At 39.1% G+C, this 27,344-nt stretch overlaps 1 protein-coding gene across 3 annotated transcripts in view; it reads right to left on the bottom strand.

The window, feature by feature from the left end:
- LOC127623153 (E3 ubiquitin-protein ligase NEDD4-like) overlaps positions 1 to 27,344 on the bottom strand; it is a 54,129-nt gene that overhangs the window by 11,381 nt on the left and 15,404 nt on the right. The window contains exons 1-15 of one of the 3 annotated variants that reach the window (XM_052097427.1): positions 23,154 to 24,867; positions 14,848 to 14,898; positions 14,359 to 14,420; positions 14,019 to 14,121; positions 12,603 to 12,766; positions 11,525 to 11,645; positions 9,940 to 10,119; positions 5,903 to 5,974; positions 4,822 to 4,941; positions 4,125 to 4,343; positions 3,300 to 3,377; positions 2,825 to 2,879; positions 2,669 to 2,727; positions 2,285 to 2,350; positions 388 to 617 (exon numbers count right to left, since the gene is read on the bottom strand). In XM_052097427.1, coding sequence (XP_051953387.1) covers positions 388 to 617; positions 2,285 to 2,350; positions 2,669 to 2,727; positions 2,825 to 2,879; positions 3,300 to 3,377; positions 4,125 to 4,343; positions 4,822 to 4,941; positions 5,903 to 5,974; positions 9,940 to 10,119; positions 11,525 to 11,645; positions 12,603 to 12,766; positions 14,019 to 14,121; positions 14,359 to 14,420; positions 14,848 to 14,898; positions 23,154 to 24,476 — 2,903 coding nt within the window. In that variant the 5' untranslated portion in view covers positions 24,477 to 24,867. Of the gene's footprint in view, positions 1 to 387; positions 618 to 2,284; positions 2,351 to 2,668; positions 2,728 to 2,824; positions 2,880 to 3,299; positions 3,378 to 4,124; positions 4,344 to 4,821; positions 4,942 to 5,902; positions 5,975 to 9,939; positions 10,120 to 11,524; positions 11,646 to 12,602; positions 12,767 to 14,018; positions 14,122 to 14,358; positions 14,421 to 14,847; positions 14,899 to 23,153; positions 24,868 to 27,344 lie in introns of those variants that run through there. The other 2 variants (XM_052097429.1, XM_052097430.1) reach the window with 2 other exon arrangements.

Below are 27,344 nucleotides of genomic sequence, written 5' to 3'. Positions count from 1 at the left end.
AAAGAGTGTTATGGATTTTAACCCCATTGAGCTTTTGTGGGTTCAGTTAGACTATAAGGTGTGTGAGGATTCTTTAAAGTAGTTTAAGAAGTTCTGATCTTTTTCCCAAATTGTAATAGTAATTTTTCACATAATTAATGTCCTGAGTTTATATTGTGAACAGTTGAATGCCACTTTGGTGAATAAAGTACCAATTTCTTTCCATAAGAGCAAAATCTGCACATTATTCCAAACATTTGGCCGCCAGTGTACACGAGGGTGAGTAAATGATGACAGAACTTACATTTCCGGTTGAACTGTCACTTTAAAAACAAAATATCAAGGTTTGTTTTTTTAGAAAAAAAGTTAGCTCTACACAGAAGAGAATATAATAATCTCATCACTCACGTGGCCGAGTACTCAAACAGACCATAATACGGGTTGAACATCTCTTTGGATATCAGAAAGAACCATTCTCTGGCAACGCCCCCATAGTCCAGTCCCTTCTCGCCCTCAAAATCCACCCATAGACGGGCCTTCAGCAGATCTGGACGTTTGATAGACAGAATCTGCCGGTACGAGTCCTCCAGAACAGCGTTCCGTCTTACATTCAGCTCAAAGCGGTTTGGGATGTCTGCCTAGTGATGGGGGATCACGACAGAAAATTATTTTATTGTCCAGAAACACTAATTTATTAAATTTTAATTCACAGAACAATTTTGCTCAATGATTTTAGAAGAAACAACTCCTGTAATGTGATGTAATGTATTTCTGAATGAAACTGGGATTTTATCCATCAGGATTTGATTAGATTAAACATGTTAGGTTATGATATAATTGGTTCATATAAATTTTCTCCACCCATTCGGCCTTGATAACAGCATAAAAGTTGTCTCTTGAGACAAGAAAAGTTTTGTAACACTTTATATTACAATAATAATATGTAAGTACAAGCAGCTAACAGCTAATACATGTACTTGATTAGTATTAATCAGTAATTACCTCTGTAAATCACAGTAACATGAACGCTGTAAAATAAAGCGTGACAAAAGTTTTATATTTTAAAGGGCACCTATTATGCCCCTTTTGAAAAGATGTAATTTAAATCTTTGGTGTCCCCAGAATATATCTGTGAAGTTTCAGCTCAAAATACCCTACTGATCATTTATTATACCATGTTGAAAATGGCAATGTGTGTGTCTTTAAATGCAAATGAGCTGGTGTTCCCTGCCCCGTATCCAGAATAGGGCGGAGTTTTGACATCTCTGCTTCGGATAACTAGGCATCATAAGTAATATGAAGCAGCGAAAATAGTGGTGTTCAGCCCTATATGTTTGAACCCGAGTCAGACTGTGATGAGGGAGAGACTCCGTCAGAAGGAACAACTTTGAGAATGAAGCAGGAAGTTTCCGAATGGTTATTTGATAAATGTGTTTTAGAGTTTTTTCAGCTGTTTTTGCAACAATGGATGAGCAACACACACACACAAATACTGTTACAATGTTCGCTATTCACTATAACGAAATAACACACAAACAAACATGTCCGTCGGCAGTGTCCGTTAACAGTCGTGGGCGGGGCCTGTACAAAGTGACGTCACTTTGTACAGAATCTGCAAACGGCTTGTTCTGAGACAGTGCTTGTGATTAATGGGGACTGGGTGGATTTTTATCATTATAGGGCGGTTGTGTACACACACTGCCAACACACATTTATGTTCAAACACTATGTAAAAGTGAATTTTGCATAATTGGTACCCTTCAATAAAATATTATGAAAACAACTTTTCTTTCAAATAATTTGCACTAATAAATTTTGCTCAATAAGACATTACACAGTAAATAAGGTCACTTTCAAATTTCATGTCGGCATTTCATTACATGTTGTTCAAGTCAACATGAAACATTGTTTGCAACCCATTTTACTTCGATAATGTGAATCAGCACATTCATTAAAAAAATAAAGTCGATTTTATCCATCGAGAACTGAATGGATGGTGAAAAGTGGTCTCTATATATCAAGTGGTTAGCAAGTCACTTCAAAAGTAGAGAATGATTTTGAAAGAGAAAAAGCACCATATATGGGTTGCAAACATACAATCAACATTGTACCAATTAATACAGATAAATCAAACAATAATCTATAATTGATTATTTTTATCTAAAGCTATGCCATTAGAGCACTCTCTGGGTTAAAAATTAATTCATGAACCTCCATTAATCCTAAATGACTGTTTGTTTATTGGTCTAGATATTGACATTTGAACGGGACATGAAAAACACAGCTCTGAACAAAAAAGACATACTGGTTTCTTGAGTTTCTTGCGGAAGTACTCGTACTTCTGTTTATAGTCTCTGGAGTAAGGCACAGCCTGAAATAACAGAACACAATCACTTCAGCAATAATCCACAACCATTTATCTGCTCAGATGTTCAGCATTCCTGACACGACAAACATCGTACATTTCATACAGGACAAATATAACCTCCCCTCCTCTCTTGACCCTAATGACAAACACACACCCGTACACACTACAGGAAATGAATAGGAAGAAATGTACAGAGTTTCTGGCTCAGAATATTTTTAGAAACAAGATCATTGAGTGCTACAGTAATACATCTCAATATCACTCCGTAATGGCTCAAAGCTCCAGCTCTGCATGTTTTTAAAAAGACACATCGGAACTTACCGGACCAGTGATGGCTGAATTTTGTAGTCTTGGGTCTTCCCACTGTGTGGTTTTTGTGTCTGTAAAATAAATAGAAGACATCTGAATTCCAGCTGAAATTAACCAGATTGTAGTTTTGTGAGCTGGTGTGGATATAATTATGAACTTGACACTTACTGTGATCAATATAGAATATTCTGCCATCACTGTGCACCCTCTCCTCCCAACAGGGCTATAAGACACACAAACACACACATGTTGGTGCAGCTATCATTATGAGGACTCTCCATAGACATAATGATTTTTATACTGTACAAACTCTATCCCCTAACCCAACCCCTACCCCTAAACCTAACCCTCTCAGAAAAACTTTCTGCATTTTTACATTTTCAATAAAACATTGCTATGTTTTTTAAGTGGGGACACTAGAAATGTCCTCCTAAACCACATTAATAGCATAATAAAACCCTTGTGATTACCAGTTTATAATCCTTGAAAACCACTTAAACCTGCCCACACACACACACACACACACACACACACACAAATACACCTTCTCAACCTCTGTGCTGAAGACAATGTCAGTGAAGTCAAACTAAACAAATATTGAACCACTGAATAATGACATCACTGATGACATAATTGCTCTCACCGGCAATGGACCAAGGTCAGAGGGGTCTAGGGAGAGTTTCCTCATGATGTGCATGGGATCCTTCAGCCTGGGGTCTTCCTGTGACAGTACAGGAAATGGCAAAAAAAGGAAGCAGATTTCAGCATGGACAATAGCGTGAAAAATGCAGGAAAAGACATAAACAACAACTTACAAAAAAGTACTGAGGTGGTACCATGGTACATTGATTGCATCAGATGATAACACCATGCTACTTTGATATATACAGTAACAGTGAAAAGTTTGAACATCTTTTCATTCTTTATTATTACTATTTTACTCATTGTAGTAAAAAGTATGTAGTGTCCAAATCCACATATAGGCGCAAATGATATGTCTACAAAACATCTTCAAGCATTTAAGCATTAACCTTTACATCAAAAGGTTTTTTAAAGGGATAGTTTTACAAAATATCTGTATGAATTTCTTTCTTCCTTGGAACACAGGAGATGTTAGGCATGTAAGGTTGATCTCAGTCACCATTCACTTTCATTGCATGTTTTTTCCCATGCTAAGAAAGTGAATAGTGACTGAGATCAACCTTACATGCCTAACGTCTCCTGTGTTCCAAGGAAGAGAGTCATACAGGTTTGGAATAACATGAAAGTGAGTAAATGATGACAGAACTTTAATTTAAGATCACAAGAAACAAAATAATTCAAGTGCGTCCACACTTATAACTGGCAGTGTATATAATGTTACTGACTGATGACCATATTTACATTCCATGGTATTTACATGGTATTCCAAGGTACTTCATAAACATGGTACTAGCGTGGTACTTTTTGGTATATATGTTTGTCTTACCCATGTGGTGGTCTTGGAGTTGTGGTCTATGAAAAACGGGCGTCCGTTTGGCGCACTGCGTACCTCCCAGCCTATCGGCATCCGCCCTATGTGCGCCGGCGTGTGAGCGTGTGCATGCTGAGGCGACATGTCTGGGGACAGCAGAGGTGGAGCATAGCCCATGGGATTATGGGAGAGAGTCATGACTCCACCCGCCGCCTCTGAGGATGGCTGTATGAGCTGAAATGCAAAGGTCAAAGTTCACTGATCAATCTACCGATTACAGTTTAACAGTTATTATAGATATTGAAAATATTGGCTTGCAGAATGCTGCGACTGACTAATCAGAATCAAGCATTCCACAGAGCCATGTAAATAATTTAAAAGTTAGACTTTAAGTTAGACGTTAGGGACAGTTCACCAAAAATTCAGTCATCATTTACTCACCATCATACTGTTCCAACCCCTTCCAACATTACTTTCTTTCTTCCATGGAACACAAAAGGAGATGTTAGGCACAATGTTAGAAACAGTCACCATTCACTTTCATTGAATGGGAAAAAGGATGCAATGAAAGTGAAGGCCAAACTTGTATGCGTATAAACTCCTTTTCTGTTCACCAGAAGAAAGAAAGTCATATGGGTTTAGACCAACAGCAGGGTGAATAAAAGATATCAGAATAATTTTTTTTGGCTGACCTGTCCCTTTAAGGATGTACCTGAATCAGTGGGCGTGTCCAAGTCGTCATTCTGCTGTTGTGATTAACATAATACATTCTCCCTTTACTGTCCTGCTTTTCTTCCCAGCCCGGAGGCAAAACACTTGAGTTGGGTAATAACTACAGAGAGAGAGAGAGAGAGAGAGAGATTTTTTAATTATATTTTTAATTAATGATTCAATTAATTATGTAATTAATATTTTTGCAATTAAGTCTTATATTTCAATTCCCAATATCATTTTATTTCCATAATCCTTCTTGATTCTTCCATTTGTATTATTGTTATTTTATTTTCATGCAAGGATGGATTATGAAGCGGGCCAATGAGGCCAGTGCCCCGGGGCCTCTGACAAACCATGTGTGCCAGCCATGTTATCTATTCCTGGGCCCCTAATCAGAGGTTCAAAAAACAATTATTTATAATACAGTAGTAAAATCATATACTGTATATATTTTAGAATATCTTCAATTGGCTTCCTTGACTATATGCATGTGTGTCTGTGTGTGCTTGGTCATGTATGATGGCCGTGCTTTGTGATTTTGTTTTTAATTATTAATATTTAAAGTTCCCCAAAAAGGCCCCCTTATGTGTTCTGTATGGGAGGGGGAAATTAGTAGAGGCCATTTGCTATTTATCAGCTATCCCTTGCACAGAGTAAACTCTATAGTAAATGGATTAGAAACAATGGAGTAGTGGTACATAAGGAAAAAAAAAAAAACAAGTCAAACGAGTCAAAAGGGACACTTTGTTTTTTTACACAAAATATACAGGAATTTTTTTCTTTTTTTTAAGAGATGATACGAGGAGAGCAGAAAAACAGAAACAATCCATTAAAGATCATCTGCGTGTGTCATATATAGTCGTTTGTAGCAGTTTGCCTGTAAAACACAGCGTCCTGAGGGAGCAGAGGCACAGCAGCAGCTGAGGTGATGTACGAGGTACAGGGCATGCTGGGATATCTGGGACAGCTAATATTACACACCGTGAGCAAAACACTCTACATTCAGCTGAAACTAGAGCACACACCGCATGCTGGATCTGAGCTCAGTCGGATATATTTCTGAATGTTTCTGTTCTCACCACAGGGTGAACTGGATGCTCCTCCACCGTTAGAGTCTGTCCGCTTCCTCTGCGACTGCTGTGTCCCTGTTGCTGAGACAAACACAACACTGTTATAATGGTCACTGACAATAAAGGTTGTCCCCAAGGCTTTCACCCACTGTTGCACTTGTGTATATGGTTGAGTGGCAATAAAGGGTTTTATAAATAATAAAATAATAAAGGGTAAAAGATTGAGGTGATAAAAATGAGAAATATTTAGGGCTGTCGATTTATCGCGTTAATTCAGTACGATTAATTGTACAAAAAATAATGCGTTAAAAAAATTAACGCAATTAATCGCCAGCCCACAGATAAGGAATAAGGAAGATTCCTGAGAAATGCAAGCTTGCAGTACCACCTGTTTACTCCAGAGGGCAGTAAGTGAAATTTCAGCTGTATGAGCAACGCACAGTTTATACAGTGAAGAAAACACTTCAGTAGGCAGAACAACAAAAACATGCGTTACGTTCTTGCGTTCAAAACACTCGAAAAAGCACAAATGTGGATGTGTTTAAAGATTGAGTATTAAACTATATTTAACTTGACACAGTGACCTAAACATTTTATGTTTATGACGCAACACACGTCTGACGTAAGTGTAAATTGACAGGCCCTTAAACAAGCCCTCATAATAAATCTCCAACTGATTGACAAATTCACTTGTGAAATGGATTGCTGTGAACTGTGTGCCAATGATTGACTTATGATCAATAATATGGTAGTAAACAATACATTGTATTCTAAAGCCGCTTTTGGTATTGTCTTATCAATGATGAACTCTTCTGCTACAGGAATGTAAAGTATTTTAATTATCTGAATATATATATATATATCATTTTTAAATATTTAAAGATAACTATGTATAATTATATATTGATATAAATATGTATAATCATTATATATTGAGTTATTGTTATATGAGGGGCTTTCTCAGCAAATATTTGTATATGCGATTAATCGCGATTAATTATTCAGGACACCATGTCATTAATTCGATTAAACATTTTAATCGATTGACAGCCCTAGAAATATTTAAAGAAATGTATTTTAAAACACGTGACCATTTTTCCATTTTTTGTTATTAACAATTTGTATGGATTCCATTCACAATTTAAATAAACATAAAAATTATTTAAATTAAGCACCCACCACAATAAGAACGCACATACACATTTAAAACTACAAATACCTCTCCATTGCCCCTTCCCGAGAACCCTCCAAAAACTCAAAATACTCAAACCAGCCCATCTGGCACCAACAATCATCCATGCGATTATCTAATCAGCCAATCGTGAGGCAGCAGTGCAGTGTATAAAATCATGCATATACGGGTCAGGAGTTTCAGTTAATGTTCACATCAACCATCAGAATGGGGAACAAATTTGATCTCTATGATTTAGACCGTGGCATGATTGTTGAGGCCAGATGGGCTGGTTTGAGTATTTCTGTAACTGCTGATCTCCTGGGATTTTCACACAAAACAGTCTCTAGAATTTACTCCGAATGGTACCAAAAACAAAAAAACATCAAGTGAGCGGCAGTTCTGCGGATGAAAATGCCTTGTTGATAAGAGAGGTCTATAGAGAATGACCAGACTGATTTGAACTTACACAGTCTACGGTAACTCAGATAACCACTCTGTACAATTGTGGTGAGAAGAATGCTATTCTGAGATGCAGGTTGGCGCTGTTTTGGTGGCACGACAGGGACCTACACAAAATTAGGCAGGTGGATTTAATGTTGTGGCTTTTCGGTGTATATATACGTATGATGCTGTTGCAGGGCGGGGAGGGCGGGACCGGGTCGTGATCATACACACCCGGTCCTGTATTAGGCTAATCAAGCCTCTGAGGTATAAAGGTCGACTGCAGAGGATTGTGCGGGAGAGAGAGATCATAAACGGACATGTCCGTCATGTGTGTGTTTATGTTGTCTTTTAAGTTTACTATTAAAATATGATTTACATCGTCAAGCCGGTTCTCGCCTCCTCCTTTCCATTGATTCCTTTTACAGATGCATTTGAAAATACATGATTATAAAAGTGCTACCACTGGGATCCGCACTTTCATCTCTCTACACGCAATTTAGATGAAAAAAAAACAATCATCACAATAACGACTGGATCGTTTCAATAAACAAGGTTTTTATTCAACAATACTTTTCTTCTTCTAAAACATTGTCAGTGCATTGGAAATACCTTGCAGTGTTGTTTATTTCCCGTCATATTTTCATAAACAATGTTTGAAGTAAAATTGTTAAAATTATCCTTATAATCCTGTTTTTGTAAACGGAGGCAAATGACAACTCAAACATTTTTGTGTGTAATTTCATTGACGAGATTAATACAGCATTCTGGACGTGCGGCTGGAAACATCATAACTCGCAAAATATTCAAGTATCTAACAATTGAAAAGCTTCCAGCAAAGGTAGGACTGAACTATTTAATTATTGTCCAACTGTTTATTTAGTCATGTTAAATATTGGAGTTTAACAATATTAACAGAATATGACATCTTTAATATTTTTAGTCCTTGTCGTGTGCATGTTACTGACATATAAGACCAGCTGTATATTCTAATAACAGACAGAAATGTACAACGATCAGCCACACAACATTAAAACCACCTGCCTAATATCGTGTAGGTCCCCCTCATGCTGCCAAAATAGCTCTGACCCGTCGAGGAATGGACTCCACGAGACCTCTGAAGGTGTCCTGTGGTATCTGGCACCAACAAGTTAGCAGCAGATCCTGGCGTATGACCCTGTCGCCGGTTCACTGGTTGTCCTTCCTAGGATTACTTTTGGTAGGTACTAACCACTGCATACCGGAAACACCCCACAAGACCTGCCGTATTGGAGACGCTCTGACCCAGTCGTCTAGCAATCACAATTTGGCCCATGGTCACAAAGTCTCTCAGATCCTTACACTTGCCCATTTGTCCTGCTTCCAAAACATGAAGTTCAAGGACTGACTGTTCACTTGCTGCCTAATATATCCCACCCCTTGAGAGGTGCCATTGTAACAAGATAATAACTGTTATTCACTTCACATGTCAGTGGTTTTAATGTTGTGGCTGATCAGTGTAAAACCAATGAAAAAGTTTTATATTTATTTTTGGGGGGTATTTTGTGATATTTTACAAAGAGTTTAATTTTTATTTTGTATTTATAATGATTTATTTTACTTTTAAAAATTAATAAATACATAATTTGTGCGCATTCCCTACCCCACCCTCAATCACCATATAACAACGTTCACCAGCAGTGATTGGCCCTTAACCACTGCAGTGGTAAAAAGCCCTACATGAGCGTGAGTAAATGATGAGAGAATATGCAGTTTTGGGTGAATGACTAGCATTTAATAAATTGATACTTTGTGTGCTGTGAAGTGATATATGGTACACAGCAGCTATTGAACAGGTGCTTCATATCATAGCTGTTATTACATCAAGGGCGGAGCCAGGAGTTTTTCACAGGGGTGGCCGGGCTGGGGCCAACGATCAGTCTGTGGTGGCACAGACATTTTCGGGTAGCATTTTCGTATCGTGGGACAGCGCCTGGAAAGCGGATGCGCGTGGATACAGAAATGGAGGGGAGTGGTATAGTGACACCCGGGACGGGGAGGTGCGACGACCTTGGTGCACATGTTAAGTCTCCTCTCTGATGGGGGTTGTACACAGACGGTTCCACCTCTAAAAAACTTAACTGTGCCCAAGACAAAAAAGACAAAAAATGACCAAAAGGTCAATTGTGAGTGGGGTGGCCAATGGGGTGGCCACCCCTCTGTATTACATTCATTTCAGTTATTACATTACATTTTGTAGCAGAGCTAAAATATTTTACTGACCAATCAACATGCAGGACCGCTATCTGTTTTATAATATGCAATATTGTAGTTACATTAATAATAAAAAAAGTAACAAATGTAAGGCTACATTATAGCATCTTTATATGCACTAAAACTTTTTAATATGCTGAATTCTTTCACAAACATGCATCAGTGTGCATAGACTGACCGTGAGGGACGTGCGTCTGTCGCTTCCCGGCTGAAATCTGTTGAACTCGTCGCAAAATCCTGTGAAATCCATTGGAGAGTGGGGCGGTGGCGGCGAGCGCGGCGAGCGCGGTGAGCGCGGCGAGCGCTCGCTATGGCTGTTATAGAGCGTGGACTCATCTGCTGTTATGATCTCCCAGCTCTACACACACAAACACACACACACACACACACACACAAACACACACACACACACACACACATGTAAAAGTGTGTAATTTGTCCGAGAGTTTGGAAGAAGTCACAGAAAAATTTGTGTTTGTGTGTGAGTATGCATACTAAGCTACAGTTGTGGACAAAATTGGCCCCAAAAGTGAGCTAAATCTGACAAAAGCTCCCTTATTTTAAAACTGATACATAAATAAAGAGAAAACTGCTTTGTTTAAAGCTGTTTTAACACTTTGTGTGTGTGAGTGTGTGTTTGTGTGTGAGAGTGTGTGTGTGTGTGTGTGTGTGAGTGTGTGTTTGTGTGTGAGAGTGTGTGTGTGTGTGTGTGTGTGTGTGTGTGTGTGTGTGTGTGTGTGTGTGTGTGTGTGTGTGTGTGTGTGTGTGTGTGCGTGTGTGTGTGTGTGTTAGTTTGTGAGTGTGTGTGTGCGTGTGAGTGTGTGTGTGTGTGTGAGTGTGTGTGTTTGTGAGTGTGTGTTTGTGTGTGAGAGTGTGTGTGTTTGTGTGTGTGAGTGTGTGTGTGTGTGTGTGTGTGTGTGTGTGTGTGAGTGTGTGTGTGTGTGTGTATTTATCACTTGTGGGACCAAATGTCCCCATAAGGATAGTAAAACCGAATCTTTGACCTTGTGGGGACATTTTGTCGGTCCCCATGAGGAAAACAGCTTATAAGTCATACTAAATTATGTTTTTGAAAATGTAAAATGCAGAAAGTTTTCTGTGAGGGTTAGGTTTAGGGTAGGGTTAGGTTTAGGGATAGAATATAAAGTTTGTACAGTATAAAACCATTATGTCTATGGAAAGTCCCATAAACATGGAAACACAACATGTGTGTGTGAGTGTGTGTGTGTGTGTGTGAGTGTGTGTGTGTGTGTGTGTGTGTGTGTGTGTGTGTGTGTGTGTGTGTGTGTGTGTGTGTGTGTGTGTGTGTGTGTGTGTGTGTGTGTGTGTGTGTGTGTGTGTGTGTGTGTGTGTGTGTGAGTGTGTGTGTGTGTGTGTGTGTTTGTGTGTGAGAGTGTGTGTGTGTGTGTGTGTGTGTGTGTGTGTGTGTGTGTGTGAGTGTGTGTGTGTGAGTGTGTGTGTGTGTGTGTGTGTGTTTGTGTGTGAGAGTGTGTGTGTGTGTGTGTGTGTGTGTGAGTGTGTGTTTGTGTGTGAGAGTGTGTGTGTGTGTGTGTGTGTGTTCGTGTGTGTGTTCGTGTGTGTGTGTGTGCGTGCGTGCGTATGTGTGTTAGTTTGTGAGTGTGTGTGTGTGTGCGCGTGTGTGTGTGAGTGTGTGTGAGTGTGCATGCGTGTGAGTGTGTGTGCGCACGTGTGTGCGTGTGTATGAGTGTGTGTTTGTGTGTAAGAGTGTGTGTGTGTGTGTGCATGTGTGTGTGTTTAAATACCTCAGGCGAATCTCTGTGCTCATGGTTTTCGTCATGTTCAGATATTTGTCTGCGAGTGAGGAAAGCGCGCTGAGACTCGGTGTGTGTGTCCTGTCGTTGTTCATCTTCTCCCTGACTATCCCTGTCAATCAGAACAGAAACACTTCAGCGCTCAGAAACAACTGAGTTTAACAGTAATTTGTTGGCTTAACAACCATGACATATATAAAAAATGTATCGCTTCTACTCAGAAATGTATATATTTATAATATTTGAAGCTTTACTTATTTTGCATTAATGTGTTCAAAAGTGTTACATAAAGTAAATTAAGAATTGTGAGTTCCTTCAACTTCTTTGGCTTCAAAATTCATCAGTTTAAGATTTTAAGTACTATTATCTCAAACGATCAATTGAGGTTGTGGGGGAAACCAATAAGCTCTCATACTTGAATAGTTTAAGCATGTTTGTTTGGTCAAAAGCAACTTATTGGGATGTTGTTATTAAGAATTCATATTTTAGCTCTTTTTAGTATTATTGACTTTGTAATTAGTTGTTTTGTGTAAAGTTACTATTAGGGTGATTAGTTGGACTCTGTTCAATACATGTCATTTTCCCATACACATGTGAATGTGCATAGATGCTGCTTTATCTGCACTTTTTTGGGGTAAATTAAGTAGAAACAATAATAAAAAAAGCTAATTAGAAACACAGTGCTATTAGTTGTTAAATCTTATTTGTGTGAAATACCTTTTTAAATAAATAAAGTTGAATGAACTGATACATTTGTGCATATCTAACACAGATTTTCTAACTATGCTGACATATGTACATATGTAGCATTTTTGCATCAAGCTTTTAGTAAATCCAACACATAATATTTTTCAGTGAAGTGAAACATCTCTAACCAGTGAAAGTAATTTATGTATTGGGTTGTGTGTATCATTTAAAATGGGTGTTGGGAATCTGTGTTTGTGTTGAGTAACCCGTTAAAATGTGTGTGTGTTTAGAATGTATGTCATTAAAAGTCATTTAAAATCTTTGTTGGAGTTAAATGTGTGTTGATGTTGTGTGTATGTTTAAGCATGTAAGTGCTCATTACTGTATGGTGGGTCTGTGCCACTGGGTGGTTCGGCATTCGTGGTTGACATAATAGGTTCGGCCCAGGTTGTCCTGCCTCTCCTCCCAGCCAGGGGGCAGCACAGGCAGCTGCTGTGGCTGGTGTGGACTGCACAGTTCATGAGGCTCCAAAAACTCCCAGCCAGGCTAAAACACAGAAATTAAGACTGCACTGAAACATTCAACCTCTGTGGCATATTTAGTACTGTTTACTGAGGCAAATTCCAACATTACTATTGCTCATATTTGGGGTTAATGATTTGAACATATCTGAATCTCAAGCCTCTCAAATCTCAAACCATGCAGCTTTTTGAGGAGAGGTGTGAAATCACTTTTCTAAGCAATTGGTTAAATTTTTCACCTAGCAGATGATACAATCCCATAGACATTGGAGGAGGGACCCAAACAATATCTAATGACCAGATGGCCTTTTTTGACCTGGGCCAACCATCTGATAACCATGGTGAAAATCCATTAAAATAAAGTTTAATGCAGAGTCAGAGCTTATTTAACAAAGAGTTCAATACAACCAGTTATAGGGGTCATTAGTTTTTCTCTTCAATTAGCCACTCGGAGGTTAATTACCCAGCCCACTGTGCATTTGATGAAGGACCAGTACTTTGTTACCATTCATTTATCTGCTTTAGAACTTACAACTGTGAACTTACAAACTCAAGTTCATGACACATGCCTGCACAAACATTGTGTTCCTAGACCAGAACTTAAACCAGCTGGATACCACTACATCGAATGTACAAACAGAAGCACTTCTGGGAAAAATGACTGTTTTTTTAAGAATTTTGAAGTTTGGAATTGTGCCTGTATTTATATTACGACGTAAACACACACACATACACATACATGCCCGACACCTGTATCAACACAGCTCTCGTACAACGAGACCACATTGGCACACTGACTCTTCCGGTTCTATATTAAGTTGGATTGGATCGCTACAGAAGACATGCATTACCTACATCCACACTTTGTTTTAGCCCTGTTCCAGCACTGGAGAGTCAAATATAATATACAGTCTCAAAGTTTGTAGTAAAACAATCATAACTGTGTAATTTTAATTATGCTACCTCATCTGTCAGCATGATGCCGGTGAATCACGTTCAGTCTCTTTGTATGTTACGTCATTGTTTTGGTCAATATCGTGTCCCTATGGAGTGTGTGCACACGATTCACGAGCAACAGGTAACTCGCTGCAGTTCACTTAACGGCCACAGGTGTCATTAATAACAAGGGTTTCTGAATCTTACATACTGCACCTTTAATGGTGCCACTTACAACCTACTTTAATCGTGTTCTTTCCTGTCTAGAATCAACAGTAGTGCACTTGGGTTTGCTAAGAAGGCTTACGTTGGTGTGTGAGTAACATTTGAAGTATTCTTACATCCAGATTCTCGTTCTGTTCAGCGGGGTCGTCCTCCGTATCACTTTTTTTGGGCAGGTAAGTCATCTTAAGTCGCAGGTGACCTTTTACCCTGGACTTATGACTGCAACAAAAACAGTTAAACAGATGCATCAACAAAAGATCCACATCAAAACACCCGAAAAACAGCTGAAATGTAGCAATGGTGTCTACATGTTTCAAATGAAAACACTTAACAGCTACAAGGAATGATGTCATAGGAGGTCAAAAGGATAAAACGACAACAACGACTGGAATTACACAAGCAAACATTTGGTTAAAAACCAGCTTTTATGATTGGGGAATAAACCATGCAGCGTACCTCCTCGGGTGCAACAGGAAGTCCTTGAAAGTGTACGGCCGTTCATTGTTTGGATTTTCTGTCTGTGGACATAAAAAGTGAAAATGCTTCCTGTTCCAAGTTACATTCTTTAGATTTGTATTTCAGCACCATTTCTTTTACACTTACTGTAGCATAATTCATTACAAATAGCAAGTGTTGAAACAAATGACACGTCACTGATATTTTTAAACCTTAATAATGCTGAACACTCTGCCAACCAACACACACATATAAAGAGAGTTTATTTTTCACACAGTGACTCATAACGAGGTGTTGTGTGAGGTTTATTTTATGATGTCATGTTAAAATGGGAGTGTCTCTAAAGACGTATGAGGTAGACCTTCTAAAAATATCAGCTAACACCTTATTTTAAACAATAGGCTTATTAGTGACCACAATACAACACAAGTCAGGAGCTTCTACAAAACAGAATAAAACTAGAATCCAATATGCGTTATAAACACTCACTGGGATCTGATGTAAAGGAATATCCACTTGTCCGAGGAAATCATCTCTTGTCTGCAGAGAAACACAAAGTGACATCAAGATTAGAAAATGAAGAACTTTAACAAAACCTTAAGATTCTGTCAGAAAAATAAAATAATTTTTACATCCATGACCATAAATTAATTCTTATTAGTTTACAACTAATTTAATGCTTGCGTCTACTATATAAATTTGCATGCATTTGAACGCATCAAACAAACACACACACACAAAACAAAGACAAAGATCCCCCATTTAGCCTTAACAGGGGCAAGTGCTGTAGGGGCAAGTGCTGTTAGCGAGCACCTATGAAGGCCGGAACGGTACATGAGGGGGTGGGTGGCCAGCACCACTCCCAACCGCCTTTGTCTCCCCAGTGGCAATGTTTACACACCACACCAGGTACTCATTTTAGGCTGATTCGACATAGGGGAGGCCCGGTACCGGTTCAGATAATTGTCACTGGTGTTGGCCATGAGCGGGAATCGAACTCGGGTTGCCAGGTTCGTAACTTATAAGTTATGTAGTAAGTTTATACATACTGTATAGTATATCTAATTTACATTAATTGTTCTTAAAGGAATATTCCAGGTTCAATACAAGTTCAGCTCAATCGACAACATTTGTGGCATAATGTTGATTATCACAAAAATTTGTTTCGACCTGTCCCTACTTTTCTTTAAAAAAAGCAAAAATCAGGGGGGCCTGGGTAGCTCAGCGAGTATTGACGCTGACTTCTACCCCTGGAGTCACAAGTCTGAATACAGGGTGTGCTGACTGACTTCAGCTAGGTCTCCTAAGCAACCAAATTGTCCCAGTTGCTAGGAAGGGTAGAGTCACATGGGGTAACCTTGTGGTCGTGATTAGTGGTTCTCGCTCTCAGTGGGGTGTGTGGTAAGTTGTGCGTGGATCACGGAAAGTAGCATGAGCCCCCACATGCTGTGAGTCTCTGCGGTGTCATGCACAACGAGCCGCGTGATAAGATGCACGGACTGACTGTCTCAGAAGCAGAGGCAACTGACACTTGTCTTCCGCCACCCGGATTGAGGTGAGTAACCACGCCACAACAAGGACTAACTAATTTACCATTTACCATTAGTGGGTATTGGATATTCCAAATTGGGAGAAAAGGGAAAAAAGTTAGAAGTAGGCTATTACTTTACACAGAAAAGATTAGTAAGTGAATTTATCACACTAAAATCATGTATAAATGTGGCTATACTTTTGAAAACGTGAGTATTTTAATGTTCAAAAGTTGGCCCATATTTACTTCCATTCTAAGTGCCTCACTGTAAACCAGATTTTTGCTTTTTTTATATGGAAATTCTTTATTAGGAATAACCCCTTGAGATGTACCATCTCGTTTTCAAGGGGGTCCTTGATTGAGCTTAACTTGTATTGAACCCGGAATATTCCTTTTAATACAAAGTAACAATTGGTGTTGCAAAGTTTCAGTCTCAACTCCTAAACCTATTAAACATCAGTGCGTGACTCATCCTGCACTGTTTGTGCTACAGGCATGAATGATACTATCACTGAATCACAGATCATCAGATCTTGTGTCCTGTCAGTGCCCTTTCAACTACTGCAAATGTAACCGTCTGCTTCGAGAACAAAATAAATTACACTTAACACAAACATGACAGTAGCTGTCTGAAATACTCCATAAAATATGTAACTGTACAGTGGCCTTATCTGAGATGTTACAGTGCTTACATTGTTTACAGTGAAATACTGTTAATACTTGAATTACATATAAAAAAAAAAAAAGGTTTCCCAGTTGTCTACCCCTCAGACTGGGAGCGAGCTGCAATAATAAAGTGAAGAAGGTAAAAGTAGGCTGTGTGTGTGTGTGTGTGTGTGAGAGAGAGAGAGAGAGAGACAGATAGAGAGAGAGAGAGAGAGAGAGAGAGAGAGAGAGAGAGAGAAGCAGAACAAAAGAAGGCAGAGACGGTTTGTTTTCGGAAAAAATCATTCCCATTGAAAAACCTTTTCCAACTGGTGCCATTCATTTCAATGGCTGGTTTTCATACTTAGCGTGGAACCACTTTATATACATTTTATATAAACCTCTATACACACTGTCATTAAGTTAATCAAACAATATGACATTTAAACACACATTACCTAAATGAGGCCTTCATTTTCCAAAATGGTGTCAGATGGTTTTGTTTTATAGTACACTATAACATGTCCATCAACATATAGGACTTCCTTGCAAATGACTGACCCAGATTAAAAGGAGTCATTCAGTTAGTTTTTTTTCTCAAGCATTTATAAACCCATAATGGTGACTAAAACTAAAATGTATTCCCTCTTTCTTAATGGCCTCATATGTTTGTTCTGAATTTGGGTCAAACCACAAAGAAGTTCTGCCATTTTGCCAGGCACCATGTCTGGTGTCAAGACATGTCTTTAAAGTTATTAAGCCAGTGAAGTGTAGCACAGTATGGCAGAGTATAGTTCAGCACAGTATAATATAGCATTGCACTGCATAGTATAGTATGGTATGGCATGATATGGTATTGTAGAGTATAGCAATGCATGCATAGTATTGCTTAACAGTACAACAGTGGCAGCATATTGAAAGCTTAGCATAGCTATTCCAAAGTACTTAGCATGGCATTACAGAGTCTAGTGCCATGTAGTATGACAGAGACTAGTGAAGCACAGTATAGTATAGCACAGGATAGTATGGATGCTGTGAGGTACACTTAGCATAATATAACATAGTAGTGTAGTACTGTATAGTAAAGTATATTAGGCATGGTATTGTATAGTATGATAAAGTACAGTAAAAGTAGTATAGTACAGTATAATATAGCATAGCAGCATTAAAGAGAACAGTAGAGTAGTGCAGAGCATAGTATAGTAATAGCATGGTATAGGAGAGTATAGCATAGTAGGGTAGTGTAAAGCACATTATATATAGAACAGCACAGTATGGTATGGAAGAGTGTAGTATAGTAAAGTAATATATGTTGTAGTATCATATAGTATATAGCATAATAGAGCACAGAGTGTAGTATGGCATAGTATAGTGCAGTATACTATAGAGTAAAGTAGCATACTAGAATAGTGTAGAGAGTGGTATAGTATAGAATAAAATAAGGGTATAGTTTAGTATAATTCAGTATAGTACAGAATAATATAGCAAAGTAGAGTAGTGCGGAGCAATGTTATAATGTTATATAGTATAATATACCTGTAGCATCCATTGAAGAGTAGTGCAGATCATGGGAAAGTACAGTCTAGTATAGTATAGCATTGCATAGTACAGTACAGTATGGTAGAGTATAGTATACTATAGTGTAGTATAGTATAGTATGGTATAGTAAGTCTGGTTTTAAATGATGAACCTCATCTTTATCCATTGTGAAACAAGGCAAAAAGTTAATGAAGCAAAAAATGGAAAATAGCTGTGAAACAGCCGGATCCGATTGGCCTTGTCTGGCCGGGTAATAAGAAGGAAAACAGGAAATGATGCCAAATGTTTGAAGAGAACACTTAATGATGTTCTGTTTACTGCAATTTTCTGCTACATGAGGAGCGTGACTGCTTCTGCAAAACACACACCTGACAAACATCAACATCACGATAACTCAACAATCAGTTTTTCAGCGAGCAGATGACTCAAAGCTGAATGCTACTGACAAAAGAAAACCAAAGCTTGAGACCATTTCCAATAGTAATTTAAGCAGCATATATTTTATTCTGGATTTACAGTGTTTCCTGCTCTGCTGATACGATTTCCCCACCGCTGCATCTCCAGCATCACAACTAAAGAAATTATATAGGTTTTGATTTTGCAGTTAAGATGAGGCTAACAGCACGCCTTTCTATTGCGTTTTGTTTGCTGCACTCAAAACCAATGACTGAAACTTATGGGCTGGTACTTCCAATGAATTTCTCCAAATGAATGGCCAAACTCACAAGTTATTAGTTTGAATCAGTCTGACGAATCATTCACTGAATGAGCTCAGTTATAGGAACACATCAGCCCAATTCCCAATGCACTCTAAGTCCTCGTGGTGGGGTAGAGACTCCCCTCAATCCGGGTGGCGGAGGACAAATCTCAGTTGCCTTCGTGTCTAAGATCGCCAATCCAAGCACTACCGTAGTGACATTAAGATCCTCGTCATCACCTACAAAGCACTCCATAATCTTGCACCCAGCTATATTTATGGCCTCCTATCAGGATATGTTCCTACACGCTCCCTTCGCTCTTCCTCAACTGGCCTACTTGTCACCCCCAAATTCCGTCTATCCACCATGGGGGCCAGGGCCTTCAGTTGCGCTGCTCCAACACTCTGGAATGCCCTTCCCTCCTACATTCGACAGGCAGACACAGTCAATTCATTTAAAAAAATTGTTAAAGACCTATCTTTTTAAGAAAGCTTTTAATCTTTAAAACATTTTTTCTATATTGCCATAGTTACCCTACTGACACTCTTTATAGTGCTTTCTTCGGGCGTTCTTAGCATTTTGCTGATTTGTCATATTTGTAACATGTATTAGCATAATATGAATTTAAATGTATTTGTATTTTTAAGTCCTCCGAAACATGTAAGATGTCCTTGGGTATTTAGAAAGGCATCGGCCAAATAAAATGTATTATTATTATTATTATTATGCATCTTATCACAAGGCTTGTTGAGCCACACACACATATATATACACATATATATATATATATATATATATATATATATATTAGGGCTGTCAATCGATGAACATTTTTAATCAAATTAATTACACGGTGTCCCGATTAATTAATCGCAATTAATCGCATATACAAATATTTGCTGAGGGCTTGTTTAATGACCCGTCAATGTACACTTGCATCAGACATGCTTGTGTAGCGTCTCGGGTAACATAAAATCTTTAGGTCACTGTGTGAAGTTAAATATAGTTTAATACTTTGAACACATCTTGAGATCCCTTAGTTCGAATTTGCACTCCATCAAGTGTTTTGAACGCAAGAAAGTAACAGATGTTTGTGTTGTTGCTGTTTGCTGGAGGGTTGTTGTCTTCACTGTATAAACTGCGCGTTGCTCATACAGCTGAAGTTTCACTTACTGCCCTCTGGAGTAAACAGGTGGTACTACAAGCTTGCATTTCTCAGGAATCTTCCTTATTACGGTCCGGGGGCATGCGATTAATTGCGTAAATTTTTAATGCGTTGTTTTTAATAAAATTAATCGCAATTATTTAACCCGTTAAATCGACAGCCCTAATATATATATATAAATAGAGCGGCCCTTATAGAGTGATGCTTAGTACAATCTGGCCATCGACCAAGAAATGAGCTTGATATTTCTGCATTAATGTCATCACTGTGGTAATTCTCCTAAAACTATTAGCATATATGAAATAAAATGCTTACTCTTCTGGAAAATGGACCAAAAATATTAATGACTCATCATGCTGTCAGTGGTATATGCTACTTTTTGTCAAATAAAATGCTTTCTAGAATGAGAATGTCCCTCCTCTGACTAGCAATAGAGAATAGCAAATCATGGCTGTTCATGGCTAGTTGCTATTTAAAAAAACGCCCCACCCAAACTTCCCCTTAAACAATAATAATACATAAACACCGGAAAGAAAGCGGCACTTGTCAAGTGATTTCATTTTGATTTGAGAAATTTTGCATTACCTACAACAGTAGCTTAAAACATACACATATTGCTATTAGTCTATTAGTTAACACTAACCAATAGCCTGCGCAGCTTAAAGGCTGACTTATTCTTTCCCGTCGAACCTACGCCATAGTCTATGCGTAGCTATGGCGGTTCCAGCGAAGCCTGTGCTGTAGCCTGGCATGCACCTCTTCAAAAAAGTAACAATGCGTCGCAAAGTTGTTTCAGTGGTGAAGCAATTTGTTTAATTTGATGAAAGATTACAAAGACTGATAAATCATGAACAATAAGACCAGGAATGAGCATGTAGTGTCTATATGTCGAATCTGTTACAGAGGTCTAATTATTTTAATAAAGCCATGTTAAATGTATTTAAGTACCATGGCAGAAGTGCCATTGCTGAAGAGATTTTAAATGCTGAACTGTTGACTGATAAGAGCTAAACAAGCACAGCTGTGGAAAAATACAACTGGCACACACAGTCATCTACTAACAAAATCCTCGACAGACAAACACTCAGTCATCTGCTAGCTCTTTAGACACATTGATTGCTTTGACCTCTGCCAAAGATCACACAGTCATGATTTAACTAATCTGTCACTGAACACAAGGTGTGGCAATGTCCTTGAGCGGGAAACAGAGGAATCGTAACTTATAGTTTCACCCAGGTATAAAGGGTTTGAAATTAACTTCTGCCAACCTGTCAAATGTGGGTGTATCATGCACAGTGGTGGGTAATTTGGATAGCGAGCTGTAAAAATATTAAAGTTCCCTTTTGTGCTTTTCTATTATTTAACCTCCATTTGTATCTGCAAAATTATCATTATGATAATAATAATATGGTATATATGTTAAATTACAAAATAACATTATATTAAAATCAAAGTGGCTAGTAAAAAAAGTCAAGGTGGCCGGTAAAATTGGACATTCACCAGCCACTATGGATGGTGGGCCAAAAAGTTATGTACCTTGCAGGTATAGCAGTACTGAAAGCAGAATTTTGCATACAAACATCCACCTGAATTGCATTGTACTGTATCACATTGTATTGTCTTAAGAGTTGCTGACATCCCCCTGGTGTAATTTCTACTCATCCAAACGACCTACAAGAATAATATATTAAAGTGTTCGTAAGGCACTGAACATCACAAATGGTGTGCACAGACAAGCAGCATGCAGAAATTGCAGAAATTGGACACTTTGAAGTTTAGATTACATTATAGGCTACAAGAATGCAGTAAAGGTAACAGCCACTAGTAATTGCTTGTGCAAACTTTTTATAACACATTTCAAAGACACAGAAAGAGAGTGCAAATGAAATGAGTGTGGGTGAGAAAGCAAGATACCTGATGCTCTGAAAACATGCCACAGCTAAGGGACGACCCGCTGGGCAGTGAACATGTTATCACCCCCCCCCCCAATCAGCTGACCTTTTCCTCAACAGCTGAGACAGCCCAACAACCAGGTTCATCCTGTGCATTTCATGTTGAATCACGTCCAGACTAACTGGAGTCAAGTGGAATATTTTAGGAGCTCTTTATTTATAGACCAAGGGCTGTGGGGGTCTCGGCTATCTATAGGCCTAATTATCCCCAAGGTAAATACTTACACTGATTGCTCAGTGTTAACAGATTAATAAAAATGGAAAACCCCTCTAAAAGATGACATGTGCATGCAATAGAGTAGTTTAGTTTTTCAGAGAAAAACTTGCACCTTGTTTTCAAGCTTTTGTCGGTAAGCCAGCCAGACCGAATGAATTAGTGCAACTGAAAACTGCTGAATGCTTGTTTATGGGCTGGTTAATTGTGTGAATTAACAGTCAATGCCAAAAGCAAACAGGCTTAAATTAGCTCATTTTTAGCATGTTTGCAGAGAACGAATGACAAGAGATGCAGCAATATATTCAATAGCATTTTCATGTGAATTTGTTACAATCTGGTCAACCAGATTTCTTAATTAAGTTTTTGGCAATTTCTCAAATGACAACTACTGTTGTATGAACTCTAAATTAATTATACATTATACATGGGGATGTTTCTCCTATCACCAAAAAAAATGTCCTTGTGTACATGAGAACACTTGGCAATAAAGCTCATTCTGATTCTGATTCTATGTGAGAAATATTAAATGTTTACCTTTTACAAAGTGTATTTAATATATCTCTTCTTTCGACAGACACAAAGTCTTTTGTTGCAAGAAGTTTTTTAAAATCCTTGAACATTCAATTTAAAGGAAAACTTGATGATAATCTATTCCCAAGATCAAGGTAAGGATCCTACAGTATTTGTGAATTTATCAATAGTTCTAGTGTGTATCTTCTCAGTCATTGCAAAATATTCCATTCACAGCCACAGTGTTCAAAAACATAGACCAACTTTTCATGGACAAAACAAACTAAAGACAATGACTTAGCACTACAGTAAACTAGGATGCAAAATATGTCTTCATTGCAAAGATTGGCAGCTTGTTCTAAAAATCCCACAAAGGCATCCTTAATAATCTACTATTTTTACCTGATTTTAATTTAATTTCAGGGCGAAACACTCACCAACTTTTAGAAGAGTAAAACTTCCTACTGTACGAGTTAAACCTGAGTGGCCTAACAAATTCTTCATAATTTTTTACATGCTTTTAGACAGAATGGCTTACGGTGGCATTTCTCTCCATGCAGGTTGGAGCATGATCTTCTTTGTCATTTGTGCCGCAATCCTTTACAGTGTTTGATATTCTTGCACCTGTGCCATGACTTACAAGGATGTGTACATGTGGAGGACCATTCTTGGAGTATATGTGTGCTGCGTTTAAAACATGACAAGATATCTCCGTGTTACCACAGGGTACCTCCAGAGAGATACTTCTGTGAAGTACGTGATGAGAACCTTTTTTTGAGGGTTTATCCAAATTACTGCTTGTTGGACAAGTGTCGTGTCTCCTTTCAGTCGACGACGACCTTCCACTTGGCAGCATACATGCCGAGGTGCTACGGAACAGCTTTACCTTGTTGGGTTCTGGTACACTGTCTGAATGTGGGCCCTCAGGAGGTTTAGAACAGTCAACGTTAACCTTAGTCTTGACAGAACTTCCTTTCCCTGTAGGAAGTGGTCGTTGGTTTGCAAAGTGTAGTAAAATGCTGGAGTGTCTTTCCGTTTGTTCTGTTCCTGATGGTTGTTCTGGGGATACACTGAAATGTACAATGGGTTTAGCATCTCTTTGCTCAGCCGACATACAGCTGGTTTTAGACAGCCGCAGACCATTAACTACTGTGGCGATGGATCCCTTCATGTCATCTTGTGATGGGTCAGTGCTGGACAGCTGCATCTGATGAGATGTTTGAAAGGAACTTCGTGCAGATGGAGGGAGTGGCGGAATCATGGAAGATGCTACTGGATTAATGGGGGATGCAGGTGGTGTCGGACAGGGGCTATGTGGAAAGATCACAAGAGAAGAGCAGCGACGCAAGGGAGCCCTCGTCTTTCGTCGTGACACGGTCCTCTCCTGAGCCACCTTGCGCTCTGGGATTTCCGGTTCAAAGATGCTATTGCTGCTGCAGTAACCGGCATCGCTCGTTGTGCTACTGCTACAGGAACCTTCATCGTACATGCTCCCATTTCCACCCTCACAGCTCGCAAGCTCTCCATCCTCCCCGGCACTGCTGTCCACGTCGCTGCTTTGTTTGCAAGGCTGCAAAGAGATCTGCAATATGCTTTTTCTGCTTGCTCTGCTTCCATTAACCTTAGGGATAAATACGGTGGAGTGCCGCTGTAAATTACCATACTCTGGTGACAAGGGTGGTATAGCCATGGCCAGCTGTCCTGGAGTCACCTTCATGTGGACAGAGCTGTGCGCCTGGCCCTCAGTGGAGCTATGGCTGGTAACAGTCAGCCCACCCTCCTCTGCATGAGTGCAGCTCTCTGACAGAGGGTCTGTGTTGCTTCTCCTTGAAGCGAAATGCAATCGCAGGTGTCGTGCCATGCAGGCAAGCCTATTAATCCAAGGAATCTAATGAAAAGCACAACATGGCAAACCTGCTCATGAAATTAACAAATAAAAGAAGATGTCAATGAGCAGCAAAGCAACTGCTCCTGGTCCAGAGCTGCGATCGCAATCATTAGCAGTTGAACATAGCCAAAATAGCAGCAGTGACAACCGACATTCCTCCCGAAGCTCCTCAGACGCTAACAGCCATGAGATGTCAAACGCACCATGAAGAAAAGCCACTAACATATAGTTTTATGCCAACACCAGTTGATAGCCCACAGATCTTCCTCTTTAAAGTAGGAGCAAGCTTCTAGAGCTTTACAGAGGCATCTGCTCCATACAGGCACAATCAATCTTGTTTGTAGAGGGCTCTACAGTGCCAGACCTCGGGAGTTTCACAAGAACTGATTCAGGCAAGGGTGCCCTCCCCCTGTCTGAAGCCCTGCTGCTGGTTACCCCGCAGCAAAAAACAACAATCTGTGTGCATGCCAGGATGGAGAGAGGTGGAACCGCTTGCTCCTGTTCAAGCCAACCTCAACTATGCCACCTCCTCCTGCAGCAGTGGCAGCCTGGTGTCTAGAGTTTCAGCAAAGCTGTACCCCTACTAATATTTTTACCATACAGATATAAAGGGGTTTTAGCATTATTTTGTGTGAAACTTGGGAATTAGGTTTCCGCTTAGCATTCGTGTTCTGAATCAACTAGTGTGTTGCAGGTATGCAAGGAATAGGGTGTTGAAACCACCAAGTTCATAAACTGAACGCTTTTCTCATTTCTGTAGTTCCAACCATGCGCAGCTTGAAGGCATGATAGCTTCATCTAAAAGTTCAGTCAGCAAAACTACCCAAAGGAAACAAGCCCATTTGTGTTCTTCTGTTAGTGCCAAGAAATAGCCTCCAAGTCAAATACTGAGCTTGTTGTGCCCATACTTACATGAACACATGCCACATCACGTGTCATTTGACACCCACTGTTGCAGCCATTTAAGACCATGCATGTGTCAGAGACATGCCATCTCATCAATCAGAGGAAACTGCACCAGGGCTAAGTGCATTTACCATTAGGGGTGGATTTATTTCTTTTTTTTTTCATTTAATTTAAATTACACATTTAGCTAATACAATGATTTACATAAATATAGGAAGTTATACTGTATCTGTGCCGAGTTCCACATGAACTGGTTTTGTCTCTGAGAAGCTGTCTCTTTAAAGGTATAGGTTACCCAAAATTTTAAATTCTCTTGTTATTTACTCACTCTCATGCAATCCTAGATGTGTATGACTTCTGCTGAACACATATGATGTCAACAGGATGCAAAACTTTTGAGGTTAAGAGGTTAAAATACCTTTATCCCACTTATTTGTTGAATATCTGTTAGTTACCCTGTTACAGGGCTGTGCTTAGCATCATATGCTATATTGCTATGAAACACGTGTGATTTGGTAGCATGGACGTAAAGCAGCCTAATTATACATGGGTTCCTTAACACTGACTAGTCTACTACTACTAGCTCTGACAACGCATTGACTAGGTAGTTTTAAATTGGTTGTTTGCACACCGCTAACTTTATGAGCAAAAGATGAGAGTTGCGAGGCCTTATAAGACAGACTAGATCATGATTGTAACAGAATTAATGAATGGTGTAATGCTACCACGAGTCCTCCATGAGAACTACCGCTTCCACTTTCATTTACAGAATCTCAATACTCTAAAAATGACAATACATATCGAATCGGCAAGAAAATATCATTGTAATATTGAATCAGGAGGTCTGTGGCAACTCCCATTCCAAACCTTCCTTTATCAAACTTGATGAATGATCCAGTGAATGCGAGAAAGATATCATAGATGGAAGATTACACTGTACAAGTATTTTAACCATGGTCCCTTGTAACATGATTGAACGAAGTCTAGAGTTAGGGCTGGACAAATCGATATTTTAAAGCATCGCAATATTTTACATTACAATACTGTATCAACATTTTAACGGTAGTAATACACAACAAATCACGAATCACAAATTATCACATTGTGACCCAGATATCAATATAATATCATATTGTCAGGTCCCTGCTGATTCCCACACACTGAATGAAAAAGTAACATATACGATTTGTAGAGAGAGATCGCAAATTAAAGATTTCACTATGCAAGCATTTTAGCAACAATCTCTTGTAACATGATTGAAGAAAGACTAGAAACATTTGCAAAAAATTAGATGCAGATCCATAGTCAATCCACCAGAGCTGATTCAGTGTTAAGTGATGTGTCATCCATCCTATAAGCTACCACATTCCTCAGGTGATGGAAATAGCGTGCATGCTTGGTTCATGCCAACGAACACATTCTAGCAATGACATGTCAGTTTTTCTAATATCCAGTAACAGGGTTGACCTACCTGTCACATACAAGAGGGTGACTATGGTTTATAGTCTTATCAAGACTTACTGTTCGAACACTGGTTCCTTTCTCTAAGCGTTTGTTTAACCTTCATCGTTATTCACTGACACTGCCGTAAGCGTGTAACAGATAGATCCCCCCCCCTCAAAACTGGACACGCGTCATTCACTTTTATGTGCTTTAAAGCAGTTACTTTTCACTTCTACCAGCACTCAAGGGTAGATTTAATTTCCCATGCCTGGGTTTTATAGTGGCTACTTGCAAAAAGGCATGCTTGTTCAGTAATTACACACTAACTGCTGATTTACAGGGCTGAATTCAACACTAACAAGCAGAATGGATATGAGATTGCTAAACTACGTGTAAGATTTCACTACCAAGCTAACACTTAAATGTGTTACTTATAGCTGGAATAGGAGAAAGCATTTTAACTAAACATTTTGCACCATTAGTGGCACCAAA

The sequence above is a fragment of the Xyrauchen texanus genome, chromosome 29 (genome assembly GCF_025860055.1).
Source record: "Xyrauchen texanus isolate HMW12.3.18 chromosome 29, RBS_HiC_50CHRs, whole genome shotgun sequence".
NCBI lineage: Eukaryota > Metazoa > Chordata > Actinopteri > Cypriniformes > Catostomidae > Xyrauchen > Xyrauchen texanus.
The sequence above is the reverse complement of the archived record's forward strand: the minus strand, read 5'-3'. Positions and strand labels throughout refer to the sequence as shown.